The 20,150-nt window shown below is 42.9% G+C and overlaps 1 protein-coding gene and 1 long non-coding RNA gene across 2 annotated transcripts in view; one reads left to right on the forward strand and one right to left on the reverse strand.

Moving 5' to 3' along the window:
* The first annotated feature begins 91 nt into the window (after window positions 1–91).
* LOC308626290 lies at window positions 92–1,741 on the forward strand. Its single transcript, XR_014017223.1, has 3 exons — window positions 92–196; window positions 544–640; window positions 1,669–1,741. It is a non-coding gene; the product is annotated as an uncharacterized lncRNA (long non-coding RNA).
* A 10,098-nt stretch (window positions 1,742–11,839) lies between these two features.
* PDE10A (phosphodiesterase 10A) overlaps window positions 11,840–20,150 on the reverse strand; it is a 297,841-nt gene continuing 289,530 nt past the window's right edge. Inside the window, 3 exon segments of the mRNA XM_081250479.1 lie at window positions 11,840–14,951; window positions 17,217–17,305; window positions 19,764–19,844. Of these exon segments, the coding sequence (XP_081106605.1) occupies window positions 14,834–14,951; window positions 17,217–17,305; window positions 19,764–19,844 (288 nt within the window). The 3' untranslated portion in view covers window positions 11,840–14,833.

Consider the following 20,150-nt stretch of genomic DNA (forward strand, 5'->3'; position numbering starts at 1 on the left):
GGGCAACCAGGGTACACAGCCCCCTGCCAAGGGATCTCTCCTCTGACCTCCTCATATGCCTCTGGCCTTCTTGAACAGGGAGTACTAGGTTTGCTTGCCTGTTTTTCTTTTTAAAATAAAACCCTTTTGGTGATTTGCAAAACATCAAAATGTCCTTGCACTCTTTAATTCCTTTCCGAAGCCCAGGAAGCCAAAGGTAAGTGGCCTTTCATCGGGCATCTTCTATGGAGATGTACAGATTGTACAGTGCACGACCCATCCAACTGTACCTGGAGTTCTAGTGCATAGTAGGTGCCAGTCTCTAAATGATCATTTAGTCATTTTAGTGTTATTATCCCAAAGTTCCTAGTAGGAAATTGAGATCATGTGAGGTGAAGTAACCTGCCGGAGATCAGTTAGCAGGGAACAAAAGCATATAAATTCACGTTTGGCTGCAAAGTCGGTGCTTTTTCATCAGGCTACCCCATATGTCAAGGGAGGAAACTCTAAAACCCTCTAAGATTCTTATCTTTGAACACTGTATTTGATTTAAATTTCTTCCAGGCAGAGGGAATTCAGTGCAGTGGAATGCTGGCTCCTCTATTTTCAGGAGAGGTCACGCTGAGCAGCCCTCACGACTCACCAGCTCCAGATGACAAAGGTGACAAATCTGACCTTACAGAATTGGGAGGATGAAGTCAGTGCCTGTGAAAGATTCAGGGCACATGGTATTTTTCTTTTCTTTCCACTGATGCTGGCTGGACACTTTAAATGTGAGCCTTTCTGAAACCATGAAGTTGTCATGACCCTAGCAAGCTCAGACGGCTCCCTAATCCAGTGTATTTGAATTTAACCTGGAAAAAAATAACAAAAGTGTTTACTGATCTTCTCTCTCCAACGTTCACAGTATTTAGGCATCCAACCGTAACGAGAAATGCTGGCAGGAAATGCCCACATTACACGAGGCTAGCTAAGCATTGACCCAGGAGAGGAAAGTTCCCTCCTTCAGTTAATTATAAATTAAGAGCAAACGTGTGGCAATACAGGTTGCCATGTTACCAACTACTGGAGATGAAACAGTGAGCTCTTCTGTTCAAAACTGCTTAGTGGTTTAGTAAAAGGGCCGATTATTTTTGTAGACAGAGCACGCCACCTTTTCCACCCTGTAGGGGCAAGCAGTCAGGTGGCAGAGGTGTCCCCCCTCCGCCCCACAGGAAGGCTGAAGCGACAGGGCTCCGAGGTCGTGGTAGAGACAGCTGGGGGGTGTCAGCCCCGGCTGGTGGGCGGCCTCCAGGTTCAGCCAGGGCTCATTCTTCGTGGACATGCACAGTCTTGGTTTAGATCAGAAAGAAAACGATACATTTGTCCCCAAGACCTAAGTTTCTCCCAAGTCAAGTCTTATGGACACACATACCGTAAATTAACCTACCCCTTACACACTACAGTTCAGGGAGTCGTTGGTCAAATCAATAGCAAGCCTTAGAAGCCCACCTGCGGCTCTCCGATTGCTAAATATTTCAACGAAGTGTCTGAAGCAGAAATGTATTTAAGTATTACGTTATGGGCGCAACGAACGGATCTGCCAGAACCACAGGGGTCTTCCTGGAGGCCAGACGTCTGTGTAAGAATCAACAATGGCTCACCTTGGAGTTATTTCTACCGGGACGGATGGTCTATTTTGTGTTTCAGCTCTAGGTGGCGCTGGAGCACATCTTAAAACACGACGGAACGCAGGTGAGATGCAGCCGTCCCAGCTCGTGTCCGCGCATCCTCCATCCTACTCCGCGTCCAGAAAGAAAAAGAATATTGTCTGCTCTTGTCACTTTGCCAAGACTGCAGAGGTGCACGATTTATTCCCTGAAGATTCAGAGTGGAGAAGAGACAGACAACTTAGGGGACGGACGCGGTGATCTGAGCTTTGCGGAGACCAGAGGAAAAGGCGCAGAGGAGGCAGTGGTCGAGGACCCCAGACCGAAGTGCCGGGGGCGGGAGGAGAGCCTCGGGTGGGTCAGAACAACCAATGGCTTGGAGAGGCAATTGGTCAAAAATAAACATTTTCCGTGATTAGAATTCATTGAGCAGAAATGGGCAAAGTTGAACCGACTTTTTAAACATCTTTGTGGCCTCTCAGCTCTGGAGGCGTGAAACAGAGATGCCTAGAGGGAACTTGAGATTAGACGGAAATTACATGCCAGCCCGAGGGGGGAAGACGCGGAAATGTAGGGAGGCTGAGAGCTGCCGGGTGCACGGGGCAGCGTCAAGAGGGAAATTCTGTTTGGTCCCGCAGGTGGCAAGGAGTTGTTGGAAGAGTTTACACAGTAGAGAGGCGAGCACAGGTTTCCGTGTGAGAAGCATAACTCTGGTGCTGTATTGGAGACGGTGACGGGGCAGTAGTGAGAGTCAAGACGGGCATTTCCAGGTCCACACACTGAAAGGAGGGCTGGCTGCAAGTCCACCCCAGTCCCACCCCCTCCTGACGTGGAGGAAGGAGAGTCTCACCCATCAAAGGCCCACAGCGTGGGGTTTTGCGCTGCCTTGCGTGCTTGACTTTTTGGGGTCCGCACTCCACCTGTGGGTCTTCCCCTCTGCCCCACCTTTCTCTCCTTCTCCCTCCCTCCCTCCCTCCCTGCCTCCACCTGATGGAACATTTCCATCGGGAAAACAAATGTGCTCTCGTTTTTTCCAATCTAAATATATATAAAAGCAAACCTTTGCTGTGACTCCACTTCTTTCTAAGGCAAAGGCGCCCTCGCGTTTATTATTACTTTTTTAACAACTTTATTGGAGTATAATTGCTTTACAATGGTGTGTTAGTTTCTGTTGTATAACAAAGTGAATCAGCTATAGGTAAACATTTATCCCCATGTCCCCTCTGTCTTGCGTCTCCCTCCCACCCTCCCTATCCCTCCCCTCTAGGTGGACACAAAGCACCAAGATGATCTCCCTGTGCTATGCGGCTGCTTCCCACCAGCTATCTATTTTACATTTGGTCGTGTATATATGTCCATGCCACTCTCTCAGTTCATCCCAGCTTACCCTTCCCCCTCCCCGTGTCCTCAAGTCCATTCTCTACGTCTGCATCTTTATTCCTGTCCTGCCCCTAGGTTCTTCAGAACCTTTTATTTAAGATTCTGTATATATGTGTTAGCATATGGTATTTTTATCTTTCTGACTTACTTCACTCTGTATGACAGACTCTATCTAGGTCCATCCACCTCACTACAAATAACTCAGTTGTGCTTCTTTTTATGGCTATTGTTGACGGAACAGGTAGTAGTCAGAGAACATTGCAGGCAGGGCAGTGGACTACTTGCTGAGGTGGGAAGATGCAGCGGAGCAGCCGCCAGGGTGACCCATAACAGTCCTGTCTCCACGCAGCTCACACCTTCTCACGTACAGCCTTGATTCTGCCCTAACGGTGCTTTTCTGCAGCATCACTTTAGTTTTAAGTGGTATTTGAGGGTAAAGTCACTACAAGACCCCAAAAGGTTGGAAATGTGCTGTATGCCTTAAACGTACACAGTGCTAAATGTCCATTATATCCCAGTATAACTGAAGGAAAAATATTTTTTAAAGTGCCTGATGGGGCTTCCCTGGTGGCGCAGTGGTTGAGAGTCCGCCTGCCGATGCAGGGGACGAGGGTTCGTGCCCCGGTCTGGGAAGATCCCACATGCTGCGGAGCGACTGGGCCCACAAATATTTTTAATGTTAGTGAAGTCTGATTGATCTATTTGTTTTATCGCTGATTGTTTTTGTGTCATATCTAAGCAACTGTTACCTACCCCAAGGTCACTTGATCAGGAATCTGCTAAAGTGCCACCTCATTAGAGATATCCCTCGCTGTCCCTCACCTCCTGCCCTGCTCTTCTTCGTTCCAGCTGTCCCCATTTGACACGTCATGTACTGTCTGCCTTGCTCACTCCTCATCCGTCTTTCCACACTTGCACGTACACTCCTTGAAAGCAGTGTTTCTCTTGTTTTCATTCATGGCTGGATGCCCAGTGCCTGGAACAGAGCCAGACCCGCGGTCAGAATTCACCACAGCTGGGGAAGTGGCAGCGGAGCTATTCGAGCGCCCGAGTGACGGCACCACTGGCCAAAGCCTCCGGAGCAGGGGCTCCGGGCAGCTGGCTTCTGCAGCGCATATTGGAAGGATGCAAAAGGGCCAAAACAAAAGGCGGCACACACAGAAAGAGCAGAGATCCAAGGAGGACTTTGTGAGCTGGAGAACTATTGACAAATAACAGTAAGCGCCCTGATGGAAGAAAGCACCGTCTTGCTGTGAGGGTCCGTGTTACGTGTCAATGCCTGAGCTGCGGGGACCAGATATTTGGCCGAACAGAAGTCTCGGCGCATCTGGGAGGCTGTCGCTGGATCAGGTGAGCACTGGAATCAGTACAGCATCAAGCGGATCACCTTCCCTAGTGGGGGTGGCCCCATCCAAGCTGTTGGGGGCCGGAATAGACAGAAGGCAGGGGTGGTGGGGTTGCTCCCTCTGCCTGACCGTGAGCCTGGACGCTGGTCTTCTCCTGCCCCTGGAATGAGACTGACACCATCGCTGCTCCTGGCTCTGAGGTCACAGGACTCAGACTAGAATTTAGAAGCTAAGCCACCAGCTCCCCTGGGTCCCCAGCTTGCAGGCGGCAGATGGTGGGGCTTGTCAGCCTCCGTAATTGCGTGAGCCAATCCTTCATAATAAACGCCTGTGTGTGTGTGTGTGTGTGTGTGTGTGTGTGTGTGTGTGTTAGGCTCCTACACAGAAACAGAGCCAGCGGGATATATATAGACATCCGTACGTACGTACAGACACGTGTAGGTGTATAGCCCATTGGCCCTGCTTCTCTGGGGAACCCTGACTCATACTCCTGGGCTGACTCAGTTGGACCGTGAATGTTAATAGGATATTGAATAAAAGTAGCACTTTTATTCTGAAAGAGAAACAACTTTTACAAAGGGAATTTTAACACTTCTCTGAGTGAGGAAACTCCGCCTTGGTGATAGCGCCGCATTATGATTCGTCAACACTGTGATGCACAGACGCACATGTTCCCTCTAGTAAATTCCATGTCACTCTCAGGCCGATGCTGGCAAAGTAGAAGTTAAATAAATCTCTAAACTATTGGAACGAAGAATTTGAAACCCAGAATAAGCTATATCAATATAGCGAAGACACATTTCACTGGCCCTGAATTCAGTGAAAAACAAATGTAACTATTTTTCTAGAGCTGTCTTTAACTTGCCTTGATTTCCTAATTCGTCCAATGTGGAAACTGAATTCAGGCATGATGGGGTCACTTGTACTAAACTTACTGTGTCCTGAAGTCCCTTGGGTTTTAAATCAGTCAAATTAAAAGCCTGTCTCCCTGCTCCATTCCACCTGAATGCTGGGTGTGGCTGCAGGGGGGCCAGGGCAATGGGGTGGGTGCTGTCATGCGGGCTCAGGAGCGGGCTGTGCTGGGTTGTTGCCTGGTTGGGGGGCGAGTGGGGAACTATGGCTGCTCTGTCCTGCCTGGTCCTTGCCCATCTATCCTCAGCGATGTCCCCTGAGCCAGTCTGTGCTCCTCTGGTTGGTTTCTCGGAGGCAATGCCCCTCCCCTTTACCCCCTAACCACTCAGCACGTGCTGCCGTCACAGGCAGGAGGTCTGCGGGGCTGTGACCCTCCCCCCAGAGCAGGGCTGTGACCCCCCCAGAGCGGGGCTGTGACCCTCCCCCCAGAGCGGGGCTGTGACCCCCAGAGCAGGGCGTGGGCTGCGTTCACCCGGTGGCCCAGGCAGCCCGCACCGCAGGCTGATTTGAGGCTTCAGCTGCGACCTGCACCCACTCTCCGAGCTCTAGGAGAAAAGTGGGCGCCAGGATCCTGTTGACCAGATTCCACAGAACTGGTCCGGGGTGAATCCCCCCCGCACGGTTCTCACCTGGTGGAGACGGCACGCTGACACCTCGACAACTTTCTTCTCCACAGTCCATCCTCCCCGGGGCCATGCGACCCTCAGTACCCGGACTGAACAGTCTGGAGACAACTCTTTTCAGCCAGATTGTCAGCTTATAAACACCCACAGAAGCGTTTCTCTTAAGACTTCATCTGAGTTTCCCCATGTGATTTTGCAACTCAACAGCTGAGTGCGGTTTCTCCCCTCTGAGTCCCCGTTCAGGTCCTCACCGAGGGAGGGCAGGGAGGGAGGCTTGCTTATGAAGCACCAAGTGCTCTGGGGCCGGTCTTCACTGGCGCCTCCAAGGTTCCATGTGTCTAATTCGTCAAGAGGCGCCCTTTACCGGCAGGCAGTGAAGCCCGGCTCACCCAGGACGGCAGGGTGCTTGCGTGTGGGGCTCTGGACCTGGACGAGGCTAGCCTGCTTTCTCTTTCACCAGCTATTTAACTTCCTTGGGTTTCATTTTCCTCACCTTTAAATGGGGGCAATAGCATGCATAATTTATAGAATCGTCGAATACTGAGTTGATGCAAGTAGTACCTAGAGGGCCAGGTGCACAGTAAGTGCTCAACATATGTTAACCTCTGCTATTTCCGCCTGGGCACGGGGTGCATCCCTGTCCCGAGCGAGCACGGTCAGGAGGGAGCACATCACTGAGCGGGAGGAACGGAGATTCTTGAACAGACGAGGGAACAGTCGTGCCTCTCAGGATGTGCTCAGCAGAAGGGAGGCTATTCCAAGAGAGAGACCATTACGGGGCGTGCTCGTGAAAGGACACGTGGGAAGAGCCAAGAACAGGTGCGCCTCGGGATGACGGAGCCACGGAGATGGGAGGTGTAGGAGATGTACCCAGAGTGCCAGCTGATGAACCCCGACAGTCGGGTCTCTTGTAAGTACAGGCCCAGCAGAAGGCCACTGGCAAATTTCTACGGGGAGGATGTCGAGAATTGCACGGGCTCCTGAGCCAAGTTACACTGTTTTAAATGAGACTAGCTTAGGCACAGGAGGCCAGAGAGCGTCCAGCTAGGTAACTGAAAGGTGGTATCTGTGTGGCTGCAAGTACAGAACTAGCGTCTCGGAAGAAAAATCATAAAGCTACAGATTTCAGGACAACTTTAGCAAAAGCTCTCTGGCAGCCAGAGCTGTCAGGCAATGGTCTGGTTTGCATTATGGGAACATGTCCTCCACCCCTGGAGCGGTGTCCACTTGGAGGACCATCTACCAGAGGTGGCGAGTAAGTGACCTCGAGTTGCTGGTGGAAGGTCAAACCAGTGACCCTCAAGTCGAAACTCTGACAGTCATAGTTTCACACGGACAGAATTCAGTTACCAGGAAGGCTTAGGAAACAGGTGTTTTGATGCATGGCCTCTTTAGTTACTGCCAAGTTAAGCAGGTAAATGTTATTTTCTTAACGTACATTAATATAATAATGTATCTTAGTCATTCTGTGTGTTAAAATGTTTGACTTTTTTGTTGATGACTGAGCATTTACCCTATTCTAAGAATATCATTCTGAGCAAGAATTCTACCTAATTAATGACACAGACATCAACAAGGCCAACATTATTGAAATGTATACCGTTACCAAATAAACATTTGGAAGTTGGTGTTTCAAATAAATGCCTGGTTTTATTTTCTAGTCATTTTACTTTCTCCCCTCAACATCAATCGAGGAAAAATCTCACCCGGCTCCCTTTTACGTGATGGTGGGAGAGGGCCGTGGGGAGGGAGGAGAGGGGTGCAGGAACAGCTTATGGAGGCTTCTGTTTCATCAGGCTCCGGGTCCTCTTGCAAACTGCGTCATTTGTGTATTACTTGGAAGATTTAAAAAACTGTCTTGTTAAATACGTGAGATTCTCAGGTCAAAAAGTATGTAGTTTCCCTTTTGTCTCTCCCAGAACTGGGCCTCTGAAAACAGTCATCACAGGAGGGGACAAGGGCACAGCAAGTCACAGCAAGGTGACAGAAGGCCTCGGGAGGAAGGAAGACTTGTGTCCTGCCCTTGACTCCCAGCCGCCCCGCCCTGCACTTCCCGGAACATCAGGCGCCCGACACACTTGCTGAATAAATGTTTGCTTAATAGTGTGGTGTTTTTAGGGTTCCTTTGGTGTGGAAATAGCTCTTGGTTATGGTAAGTCTGATGGAAAAGTCAAACCTGTGTAATAAAGATAAGGGTTCAAATTCAGATCAGCTTTACAGAGAACCAGTCTGCAAGCTCAATTACCAAATAAGTTTCTGAAGATATTAGCTCATGAAATTTATTTTTAACACAGTAAACATTTGATACAGTGTCACAGGAAGTGAATATTGAACAAAAATCCTGTCTACAACATGCAGAGTGCTGTGCACTCAGAGAGCAGTCCATCAGTAAGAGTTTGGTGTGCAGAATTCCACTGGAAGGTCTTTCTACGTTCGTCTAATTAACAAGGCCGTGGATACCCATGTTTAACAATGCAACAGGTCTTTATTCCAGGAAACATTTATTTCATTCACTCTCAAATGTAGCTCTCATATGTTTTTGGTTAGAGAGGGTCTTGGGATGCGATTCAGCTTTAACTTTCTGGTCTTAAATATTTATCATTTCCCTGCCCACCTGATGGCAAGCGGAGAGCCAAATAAACACCGTTACGTTAAGCGGAGTTTTAAAGATGAAGCCATGAGGATACTGATCACGGTTTAAAGATTATGTGAGTTTAGCTGAGAACATTTTTTCTTCCTAGCAGAGAGAATCCCAGCGCTTAGTGTAAACATGCCCACCCCGTGCAGACCTTCCCACTCGTAAGCCATGTGGGCTTGGACTGGTCCTGGGAGCCCAGCCAGTGGGGAAGCTGCTTCAGGAACCAGCCTTGGCACTGGGGCTCATGAGTTTTGTAACAGGAAGCAGTCTTTCTAAAAGACCACACTTTTCCCAGAGAGTCTTTTCACTTTTAAAATTACACAGTGGAGTTAATAGAAATCATCCTGTAAAATGTAGCGTTTTAGGTTGTCTCATCCTTTCTGCTAGAAAATGGCTGAAGCAAAGTTATCATGTTGCTCCAGTGTGAACTTGGTCTCTCCTCTGCAGACGAGGCCTGGAGTGTTTGCACATGAACTTTTATGAAGCTGCAAAGATCTCTTACCTTCCCCACACGTGAGAACAAATGATAAACGTGAAAGGTGATATTTTAAAAACTCTTGTATTCAATTATTCACACCGAAGGATAGCCATTAAAATTATGAACATCTCTACATATATTTCATGTATCATACATATATATATATATATATACTTTAAATGTATAATTACATATCAACAAAGGTCTCTTGCTGCTCTAAGCATGTAAGTAAAACAAAGATTTTGCAAAGTAATACCCATATATGCATATATACTGGCTGTTTGAATTATGAATTTATTTACAACTTGCCTAGGTTATAATCAGTGATTATTGTTATATTATACAAACATGACAGTAAAGGTTTCTTTTAAATACAAAGACGACAAATGAATACATGAAAAAATTACACACATGTACAATATTTATAATTTATAAATGCAAAGTTAAGACCTCTTTAAATTATTGCACTTGTGCATGTTACAAAGTTTTTATATGTCGTACATATAAAATATTTTTAAATTTATAACTTATTAACTGTAATGAAGTTGGATATTGTTAACTCAAAATTCCTTCTCCTTCCAAAAGTGAGCCCATTAAAACTTTGGATACAGATCCATCGACTCTACAAATCAGCTTATTATGAGCATTGTATTTTTGACAGCTTGTAACCTGTATTCCACTCCAGCAGCTTCTGGTCAGCAAGGAGATTATCACCAGCAAACTCTTAGTTGCCTTGGCTAGGCAGGGATAGAGGATCTCCTTTGTTCATAAGGACTTAAAAAAAAAAAAAAAGTCACCTCTTCTTTTCAGAAAGAGTCAAGATGCTGCATTTCTACAAATTTTGGTAACTGTTTCACAGTGTTCTGGGCACGCACACCTTTTCCAGTGGGTCACTGGGTGGGTTCTGGTGAATAGGTGGGGGGCATGGTATAGAAACACCTTCTACAACTACATCTACTCTCAGTGTGCACACTAAGTGAATATAAAGGGCATACACCATACAACAGGTCATATGGAAAAGAGTGTCCCCACATGTCGTTTACACAGTATATTTGAGATACGGCACAAGACTGGGAACTAAAGAAAAAACAAAAGCTGCAATGCCCAGGATAGGATGATATTTTAGGTGGTCTAGGGTACTGGATAACACAATTTTAAAACCTATCCTGCAATAGGAATAAAACCTTTCCACTTAAGCTTCAGTGAATGTACGGTTCCTCAAAAATATTAGCTGAAACTTGATGTGTGGAAACCGACTACCCTAATTGGCAAGCGTGATCTGGCTGGAAGTTTCAGCCTGGGTCCTGGGGTAACACTAACTCGTGCCCAGCAGAGGTACACGCAGGTCTGCACCCTCTCAGGGCGGTCAGCTCTGCAGGACCCTCCACGGTCAGTCAGAGAAGGGAAAAGCTTAGAGTTCGGGTGAAGGTAGTAATGCTTCTTTGGATTTCAAACGTGTTTCTTGTCTTTCACTTCGTCCCATCTTTTCAATTTAGAACCAGAACAGCATCAAAACTGTTTTCTTCCTTTTTTTCTATTCTTGTCATTACATAAATGTATCTAGTGCTTCAGACAACCAAAATATCCAGTAAAAAAAAAAAAAAAAAAGACAAAAAACAAAAAGTGTAAGCACTGCATTGGGTATCACTAATTTAAACTTAAGTGTTTAAAGAAATTGGCAAAATGTGTATCAGGATAAATACTTAATGCAAAGGTAAAAATATACTAGCCATGCACTACAGACAAGCCTGGGGAAACCATCACTGACAGCATTCTCGGTTAATTTACATTTTACAGTGATTTTAAAATCAGATTAATACTTGCAATAGAAGGGATACACTAAGGTGACTAAATGAATATGTTTTTAAAGAATTAAATCCTGAATAAAATCAGCAAAGTGTAGAAAGCAAATACATTTGAAATATACAAAGATAGAAGTGATTTTCAAAATCTAAATCATGCATATGTACCTGAAAAACCCAACAAAATCACATCATAATCAGTGTCACAGTTTCTGGAAGTTCTTGCAAAAAAGACTGAATCTGAACAGTTCATCAGTTATGGTCACAAGGATGACTGTGAATGAAATGAAATAAGGGATAGAAATCTGATAAGGAGAGAATGATCCTAACTCATTCCACTTGATAACATTAACCATGGATGTGTCCCTTGAAATGTTTTTAATTATAGTTAAGTAAGAAAGCAAAACAATGAGTATATGAATGAAGAAGTAAAATTACAAAATTTAAAATAAAGGCACAGGCCAAGGCATGGTGAATCACTTAGTCCTATTAAAATTCAAATCTTTACTCTGGGTTAAAAGACCAGCAACATAATACTCAAAACTAAATCTATTAAGCAATCCAGGAAGCTAAGGATTTATGCATCTATGTGTATCATGTACAAACATAGCTACTGTGCTTGAATATACCAAGAAAGCAAAATTCACTGAGGTTGATTGCATAAAATAAAGAAAGCATAATATCTGAAAAGCATGCTAAAAAGAGGAAACCTACACTGAACAAATCTAGTTCTGAATTAGCTCTGTTTTTGCTGCTGTGAGAACAAGTCACCCCGAGGAGCACCGTGATTGTCTGCACAGATGCTTTTCCATTGAGAGAAGAGTCAGGATGGAGGACAACGGTGTGTGACTAATTCAAAACCTGGTCTCTCTTCCAACATTGGTTTCTCACGTGCTTCTCAGAAATAACTAAAGCTGGGAAATGGATCACAGTTCCTGCCCTAGTAAAAGGTTCATTTTTGAGAATTCCTTTCCACATTAATTGCATTTAAGATTTTCTATTTAATTAAATCACAACTAGTAATTAATCAGATACTTGCATTTTTTAGAATTTTATTCCGCTGCCCAAGTTCAATAGTTCACGTTGTTAGCATGCATTTCCAAGAAAATTTCTAGTTAAAAAATATATTCACTGTCTCTGAATGGAATAATTGCATTTGATGATAAAACTGTATCTATTATAAATCAGCACAACCAATAAAAATTTTGCAAATCAAATATTCTACATATACTCACAGCTGGTTACCAAATTTATACTGAACAGGGAAACTTTGGCCCAATATAAAATACCACTTTAAGGAGAAACTCATCAAAACTTTTGGCGATAAAAACCATCTGCCCTTTAAAGAAAAAATCTGGGGAAAAGACAAAACAGAACTCAAAAGCGTGTCTGCTAAATAAATCTGCCGAGATACAAGATACTCCTAACTGTGTGTTTTCCACAACAGATTGTTAACTAAATATCACTGCATCTGAGGCCCTTTCATTTTAGGTAAATCTATGATTCCTAAGTCAATCTTACACATGATAAAAGTAATAGTAACAGTTTACTTTTGAATACAGTCCTTTGTTCAAACTTTGCTTCTATTATGACTATTTCACAAGAAATCAACCAACCAATAACTCCATACACGTTTCTTTGGGAAACTACTGTTCAAAGTACAGGTCACATAATGCAATACACCTGGGTGTGCCAAAATAAGATACTTTTCTCTAATAATCATGTCAGAACAGCAACCTTAAAAATGCAAAAATAGCCATAGCATTCCCTCCCCCATGACTGTTGTCTATTTCAAGAAGCAGAATTCATGCACTCTTTTAAAATCTTTTTAATTAAACAATAGTCTTCAGTGATATTTCCTTCCCCCTTGCAATTCAGTCTCCAGGTTCAGTTAGATGACCTAATTAAGTTTTGTGATTAAAGTTGAATCTTATGGGTCCAGTTTCATACATTTGGCTGTAGAAAGTTTGGATGTATGCAACTTTTTAGAATTCAGTTCTGTGAATACATGAACATGAGAAAGGACTCTTTCTAGTCAGCTCTATATCAAACCATATACATTTTCCAACATGAAAAATCACTTTTTGAAGAATGGGGCTGATTTTTACTTTTCACAGATGTGTTTGCATCTCTCTCCCTTTCTCTCTCTCACACCTATGTGTGTGTATCTACATACATGTGTGTACCTACATGAATGTCTATGTGTGCACAGCTACATACATCCGTGTGTGTGTGTGTGTGTGTATCTAGCCACAGTGGTATTCTGTCTCCTTTGTTATTTCATTTTACCTCATACTGTATAATTATAATAGCAAATGGAGCTCCATGTAAGGAAGATGGCGACTTTCAGAAGCCCATAAGGAAACTGAACACGCAGTGGTAATTTTAAAATAAGAACTATGTTTATGTATAGCTAACTCTGCTGCAACACAAATAAACCATATTATAGAAACACCTGATTTCATCATTTTTGCAAAAACCAAGCTCATATGAAAAACAATGTGTATAGTATTGGATATGTAGAAGAATATTTTTCAAAATTTATTTTGTTGAAAGTACTATTCCAGTTTCCTGCTTCGAGAATCATGGATAAGCCATTTGTTACGGCTCAGCCTAGCACTTCTGAGACTCTAATTCCTTCAGGTTGGGACTAGCACAGCTTCGGAGGTTACCATGTCATTGTGCTAAAAATCTTTAAAGCATTCATATGCACCAGAAGTGACTGGTTTATAATCCTTGTAGGAGGGGGTCCAGACTATTACTTTTGCATATTTTTTCAAAACATTTACATTGTAGAGTAATATGAGCCTATCAAGACTGATACAGGAGAGGCTATGCAGAGGCAGGTGTCTCTGTAGATATTCAATCTTGAGCAGAGCAAAGAGAACAGAGATGGGCCCCAATGCAGCTGCCGAGGGCAGAGAGCTTACAAAAGACCATGCAGAGTGCGAGCACGAGGGGAGTACAAACAGGAGATGAATGAGCGGCTCGCAGTGAAGTCTCCCGGAGGCTTAAACGTTATGGTTTAATTGATATTAGGAGAAATGTATGGTCTTGTAATTAAATAATTTGTAGAACAACCCTTTCACTTTGAATGTGAGTTTAAGATTTTGCAATGACATCAAGTGAAAACACAAAAGGATCATTGTTAAAAATTCACGTTTTACATCCGTAAGAATTGTCCGTTGAAAAAAAATTGTATGCCTTGCTTTTATTTTGTTCTTTATGTAAAGGGTTTAGGAAATTTGCCAAGAAGACTACAATAAAGAAAAAAATAAAGAAAAAATATTCTCTGACATTTTTTGAATTGATACTTGGATTTCTGAGATTTAGTATGATGTATACCTGCATCTCGTTTCAAGAGGATAGAAAATCTGCTTCCTTTAGTGTTAAATTTATTCATCTAAGCTCTTTAGTATAAGCTTACAGAATACGCTTTAAGTCCACCTAACTTTTAATTCATGAGGCTCTGAAGAAGAATCGATTTTCCCACACTGATTGCAGAAAGGCATTTCTTACTCTGTAACCTCGATGCCACGTGTCTGAGGCTGTCTGCTATGATTCACGCTAATTACAAGTAGGTCACACATGAACATCCACAAGAGTAACATGTAAAAGTTCCTATTTATAACCAACAACATCAAAGCAACACTGGTGTGAAAGTCAAAGTACAATATCCTAATAGTACCGTTTTAACCCTCACTGGAAAGATACAGTGGAAAAGTACCCCTTCCGAATAATTCTCCGTTTCCATTAAGGCCTCAGCTCTATTAGCCCATTAGAAAAGGCCAGTTCACAAGGAGTCACTGGGGCTGCGGATTTCTGGTCCTGGCTGATCACCGTCTGTGACACAGTACAGAGGAGGCTGGCAGGGAGACGTCTGCTGGATGTGTTTACTTGATGGTACCTTCTTGAAGAGGTCTGCATCCCAGTTACCAGGTGTAGGTTCCCCCCACAAAAATAAAAAGAAGAAAAGTCAAAGAAGCAAGATGAACATCTTCAGGTGGGAGGGCTCAGGGGTGGACATCAGTCATCGATCTTCACGGGCAGCTTCTCCGAGGTCCCCTGGGCCGCCGGCGGGTTCGAGATCCACACGGCACTCTCCTCCCCTCGAATCACCTTCTCCCACTGGCTCAGGTTATTCCTGGAATAAGAGATACAGCGACAGGGGCTGTTTCAGAGAGAATTTCTGGACTCTGTCCCAACAATTATCCGCGCCATCCTGTGGCATAACTCAGCCTCATGGCTTTTGGGTGTCGTTTTGACTCTGGTGACCTTGATTATAACCAGCTTGCAGGCTCCCAGCCTGTCCCCCGACTCGGCACCACAGCTCAGTCTCCTCAGAGGAGCCTCAACCACCAAAGCCCCGTCCCACCAGCTCGTTTCTTAGCTGGGATTCACTGGAAAGGGGACTGAGCCGACGGGTGGCCACCGAGGACAAGCGGAATGGGAGGAAAGGGTGGGAGGGGGCCCGGAGCCTCAAGTTCATCCACCAATGACACCTCCGGCCAGGTCTTCCCACCCCATGGGGGGAAGTGTGTGTCCCCCCAGGGCGGCTCCATCCCCTTCACCCCACACGCGAGACCGGGGAGAAGTCTTATTTTGAACACCGTGTCATGTATTAGAAAGGCACCATAAGTTACACCTGTTACAAACTTTTGAAATTTCCTCATTATGAGGTTGTATTTGTGCTCCAGTGGCCTCTAGTCTCAAACACAGCCGCACTCCCCCACCTCCTGTCTTCCCCTCTCAGTGTCTGCAGCTCAAGGGTCGCAGCCTCCTCCTCTCCGCCAATGGTGTGAGAACTCCCTTTGCCTGACCGCCACCCTGCTGGCCCGGCTAACCTCGCAGAGGCCTCATCAACATTCTCCACTTTGCACCTTGCTTTCTCACACGCAAAGTCAAAATCAGAAGGGAACCTTAGCATTAGCAAACACAAAGTTCATGCAAAGCAGACCTGCTAAGATACCTTTGGACAAAAGAAACCCCTAAAATGTAACCTGAAAAATGTAACGCTTTAGCTTTTGTCCTATGTCATCAGGTATCATTTTCCCAGAACCTGAAGAGATTTTTTGATATATTGGAAAAAAAAAAAAAAACACCCACTAACTTTGTTGTGTTTCCTTGGATACAATGATACATGATGAATTTTTCAAGTTTTAATCATATTGACATGGCCTTTAAGGGATTATGCGGTTTAGCCAAGTCCACAGTAGCAAGGAGGCATCAAAACTGCTGAGACAGCTGAATAACAATCCCAGAGCTTGATAATAATAGCAAGCGTTCATTCTGCTGGTTCTAAATATTTAGTGCAAATACAGAGAATTTTTGGACAAAAAGAACTTCTGAGTAATGTCTGCATCTATTTTTTTTTTTTTTTTTTTTTTACAACATGCTGCTTGGATTTCAATTGATATTCTCTTTTTGCTTTGGTGGGACATTCATTTTTCCAACCTGACTCCATCAAGAATGAATACTCACTCACACTCCAAACTGTCCACGTGGCTGAGCCCTTAGGGAATAAGATAACATTTTCAGAAACTAGCTACTGATTAAGGTCAGTGATGGTGCAACAAAATACACTGGGATGTTCTGTTCATCTCCACAGGAGCAGAGAAGAAAGAGAATCACTTAAATAGGAAAAAGCAGGATCTTTTAAAAATTTTCTTGCTTGTTAGTTTGTTTTCCTTAAAGAATGGGTTCATCAGATAAGTTTCCACAGCAGAGAATGGGAGCACGCTAAATCCTCGGATTTTGTTTACAAATATCTCGTCACATGTCTGTTCTCCCCTCAAAGGTGCATCTATTTCAGCCCCTCAGTGTAGTTCTGGCTGGGTGGTTAGAAAAATCGTGTCGAAACCAATTCCCCTGCAGAGAATCAACTCACACAGCCGTTGTTCAACACCGTTCGCCTTCCCCAAAGGAATTTCCTTTCAAAGTAAGATGAAAATCTTAAAAAATTTCCAACGTTCTTAGCTGAGTTTAGCCCTCCAAAAAGATGATGAGAGGACACAGAGAAATCTGAACTAGAACAGATCAACTGTTGATGGCTTGCATTTCTTCTGGGAAGAAAATGAAACTTAAGATGCCATTTAAGATTCCATCTCTTCCATTCAAACGATAAACTGTGTGATTTAAACTGGGTGCCTTTCCAAACCAGCGGCCCAGAAAAGATATTATTGTCTTCTTCAAAACAGCATTGGGCAGGGATCTCTGAGTCATAAGAACGAACAAACAAACAAAACTTCAAAACTTTATGAATAAATACTCTTGATGTATACTTGTTACATAGGCAAACACACAGCCCATTTATTGTAAACTGTAGTGAAGACACATATACTTGGAGATAAAACCCTATACATTCTTATCTTTTAAAAAATAGCATCACAGGTTGAACTACTGTGCATACCTGCAGGCTTTCAGGAGAGGCTCTGTGGGCGGGAAGATCTGGGTGAGAGTGGTGTAGCAGGGAATGGCCACGGCATTGTAGAATCCAAGCTGCCTCAGCGCAAAAACCACGGACAAGAAACACAATTGCACATTAGCGATTCTAGTAGCACTATATTCCTCAAGTGAATTTTCTACTCCTCAAGCCTACCTAAAAAACGAAATGTTCCGGTTTTGCTAAGTAATCTTTGGCTCAAGGAACGCTACTGCAGATTACAGTTAAAAATTCATTAAAATACATTCACAAAATAAAACATAAAAATTTAAAACATAAAAAGAAGTTAATCTAAAACCCAAGTACAATATTCAGTGGGATTCTATTTATAGATTAGTTATAACTCAGGTCCTCTTTTTATCTCTGGTCAAATTTAGTACTTTAAGTGTTAAGCATTTCAAAGTCAAATCTGCTATTCTTCTACATGGGGGACTCTTCGCCAACTTAATATTCAGGAATCACCCACTGTTGGGTGTCTTGTTTGTTACTCTTAGCTTTGGTACCTCATTTGGTTTACTGAAATTTTCTTCATCTCCTCCCTCCCTTTTTTTGACCTACGACAAATCTCACTGACTTTTTCATAGCACTCTCAGGTAAGAGCCCTCTCAATATGTCAGAATTTAAAGTTTTTAATCTGTGATACTTTAAAAAATATATTAAAGATTTTATTAGGAATTATTCTGGGCCACTGTGCACATAAGTGATGCTCGCCCCGACTGGCCTTTGAAGGCCACATGGAAAAGAGCTGCTGGATGATTAACCAGAGAACACAGACTGTCTGGCTACAAATAACTGCCCTAATGGTTGACAACATGTAGAAGATAAAACTGGCTCTTTAGATAAAGTGACGGGCAAGCCATGGCTTACCAGTTTCTTAACTGAATTTCGGTGAGACACACCAAGGAATATAGAAGAGTCAAATCTACTTGGTTCCTTTCTGCTTTCTCCTGTTGTAAAGTCTATCATCATAGTCATCGTGCTAGAATAAATGCATTTCCATTTTTAACTTTACAGTTCATGCACAGACTTTCTTATGTCAATATTTTGCAGATGCCATGGAGCAGAAGGTCTCGAGAGAGAGACTAATTATTGGGAAGTAGAGTCTTTTATTTTTATGGCAAAGAATAATTTCATAGTAATCTCAAGTCAGAAGCAATATATTTGGTAAAATACTAGCTGATCACAGAAATATTTTATTTAAAATTCTCTAATACTATAAATGGATCTGGAATTTTGGCAGAAACATACTACTCTTAATGAAATAACAAGAGAACAAAGTTCATTCCCTGACAACATCTTCAGTTCTCTTATGTACCCTATTGGGATGACTGCTCAACTATTTACAAGGAAAAGCTAACATCATCAACTCCCTATCTTATCCATATAACAAGATAAATTCCAAACGAATTAACAAATTAAATATAAAGTGATGAAATAAAAAAATAACTGAAGAAAATATAGGCAAATGTTTATATAATCTCAGGGTGGGACAGGACTTTTACAGTGTGACATGAAAAGCAGGCACAAGACAGGAAAGACTAATCACTGTGATTACCTATACGGGAAAGTCCCACAAACAATGTTAAAATAAAACTAAACTGCAAAATCCACCTGCAACATGCATGGTAGGCATGTCAGTACACAGTCAGCAGAGAAGGAAAGTGAGCCTCCTGTTAGAAGAACTGGTTAAGGATACGAACAAGTAAACTGCTCCCCAGAGCAATGATGGCGAGAAAATCATGCCACCTCTTGCTGGGCTGTGCCCTCCAAGAGCTGTGGACAAGCTTAAACTTTTGTATTAAGAGTTAATAACTTAACTTTAAATAACTAAGTAGGAAAATTTGAGAACTTATCCAAAACCTTCATCTTGTGAATTTTCTGAAATGTTTTCTAAACTGAATTTTATATTATATTTATTTGTCCACAACTAACATCCTTATTATGATGTTAGAAGATTGAGAGTTTAAAAAGACCATCATAAAAGGAATATATCACACCACACACGCACACATGCAAAACTAACAAGGCACAAGAGCTCTCGAAACATCAAAAACTTAACATAAATTATGTAGTAAGACCTGAAAAGAGAATAATTAGTGCCAGTTTATGGTAAGACAAAACTCAAAATGTACTAAAATATATGCATTAGTTGTTAGGAAAAGTGGACCTAATCAAAATCTATAATGTTATTCTCCAAAAAATATCTTTGTACATTTGATGACAAAATATTTTCTGCTTGCTAAAAATATCAACAATTCAAATGCATCCATCCCCTCTATTTCAAGTAAGAAAAGAAAGCCTGCAATTGACTGCAATTTCATCCGTAGATGACAAGGCTAGCTGTGAATCCTTTAAGTCCAACTAGGATTTCCCATTCGTGGTCTTACTATCCTCCAAGTCTGTCTAAATGGAGATTTCAGGTGGTTCCAGGTCCTATAAGACTGCATATGCTTTTTATTCATATCCGCTGTTATGGCCACTGTAAACAATTGGACTTTACAACACAATTCATACCTGGCCTTGTGGGACTTCGTCCTTCTTGTCCCTGTCCATCATGGGAATAGGCTGTATTCCCAGCTTCTTCATTTCATCACCCTGGGAGAAACAGGGGAAAGCGAGGCTCTCTCAATTTTATAAACTGTTATAAAACTTTGGTATTAATGAGCTGTTCCCTTTTTTCGTTAATTTTCTTCAAAATGAATAATGTTGCTGCTTAATGACCCAAACAAATGTCAGAATAATAAAAAAATGTAATGTATTATTGCAGTTTTTTACCTTGATACTCCTCTCCTGCACTGAATTACCAGAAACCTAGCCATCTCTTCTGGTTTCATTTTGTAGAAGTTAGTGAAAGTTAGGAATAAGAGGAGATAAATGTGTGAGGAGGAACACGAGAACAAA

Source organism: Mesoplodon bidens (genome assembly GCF_964165515.1).
Source record: "Mesoplodon bidens genome assembly, chromosome: 12".
NCBI classification, from domain to species: domain Eukaryota; kingdom Metazoa; phylum Chordata; class Mammalia; order Artiodactyla; family Ziphiidae; genus Mesoplodon; species Mesoplodon bidens.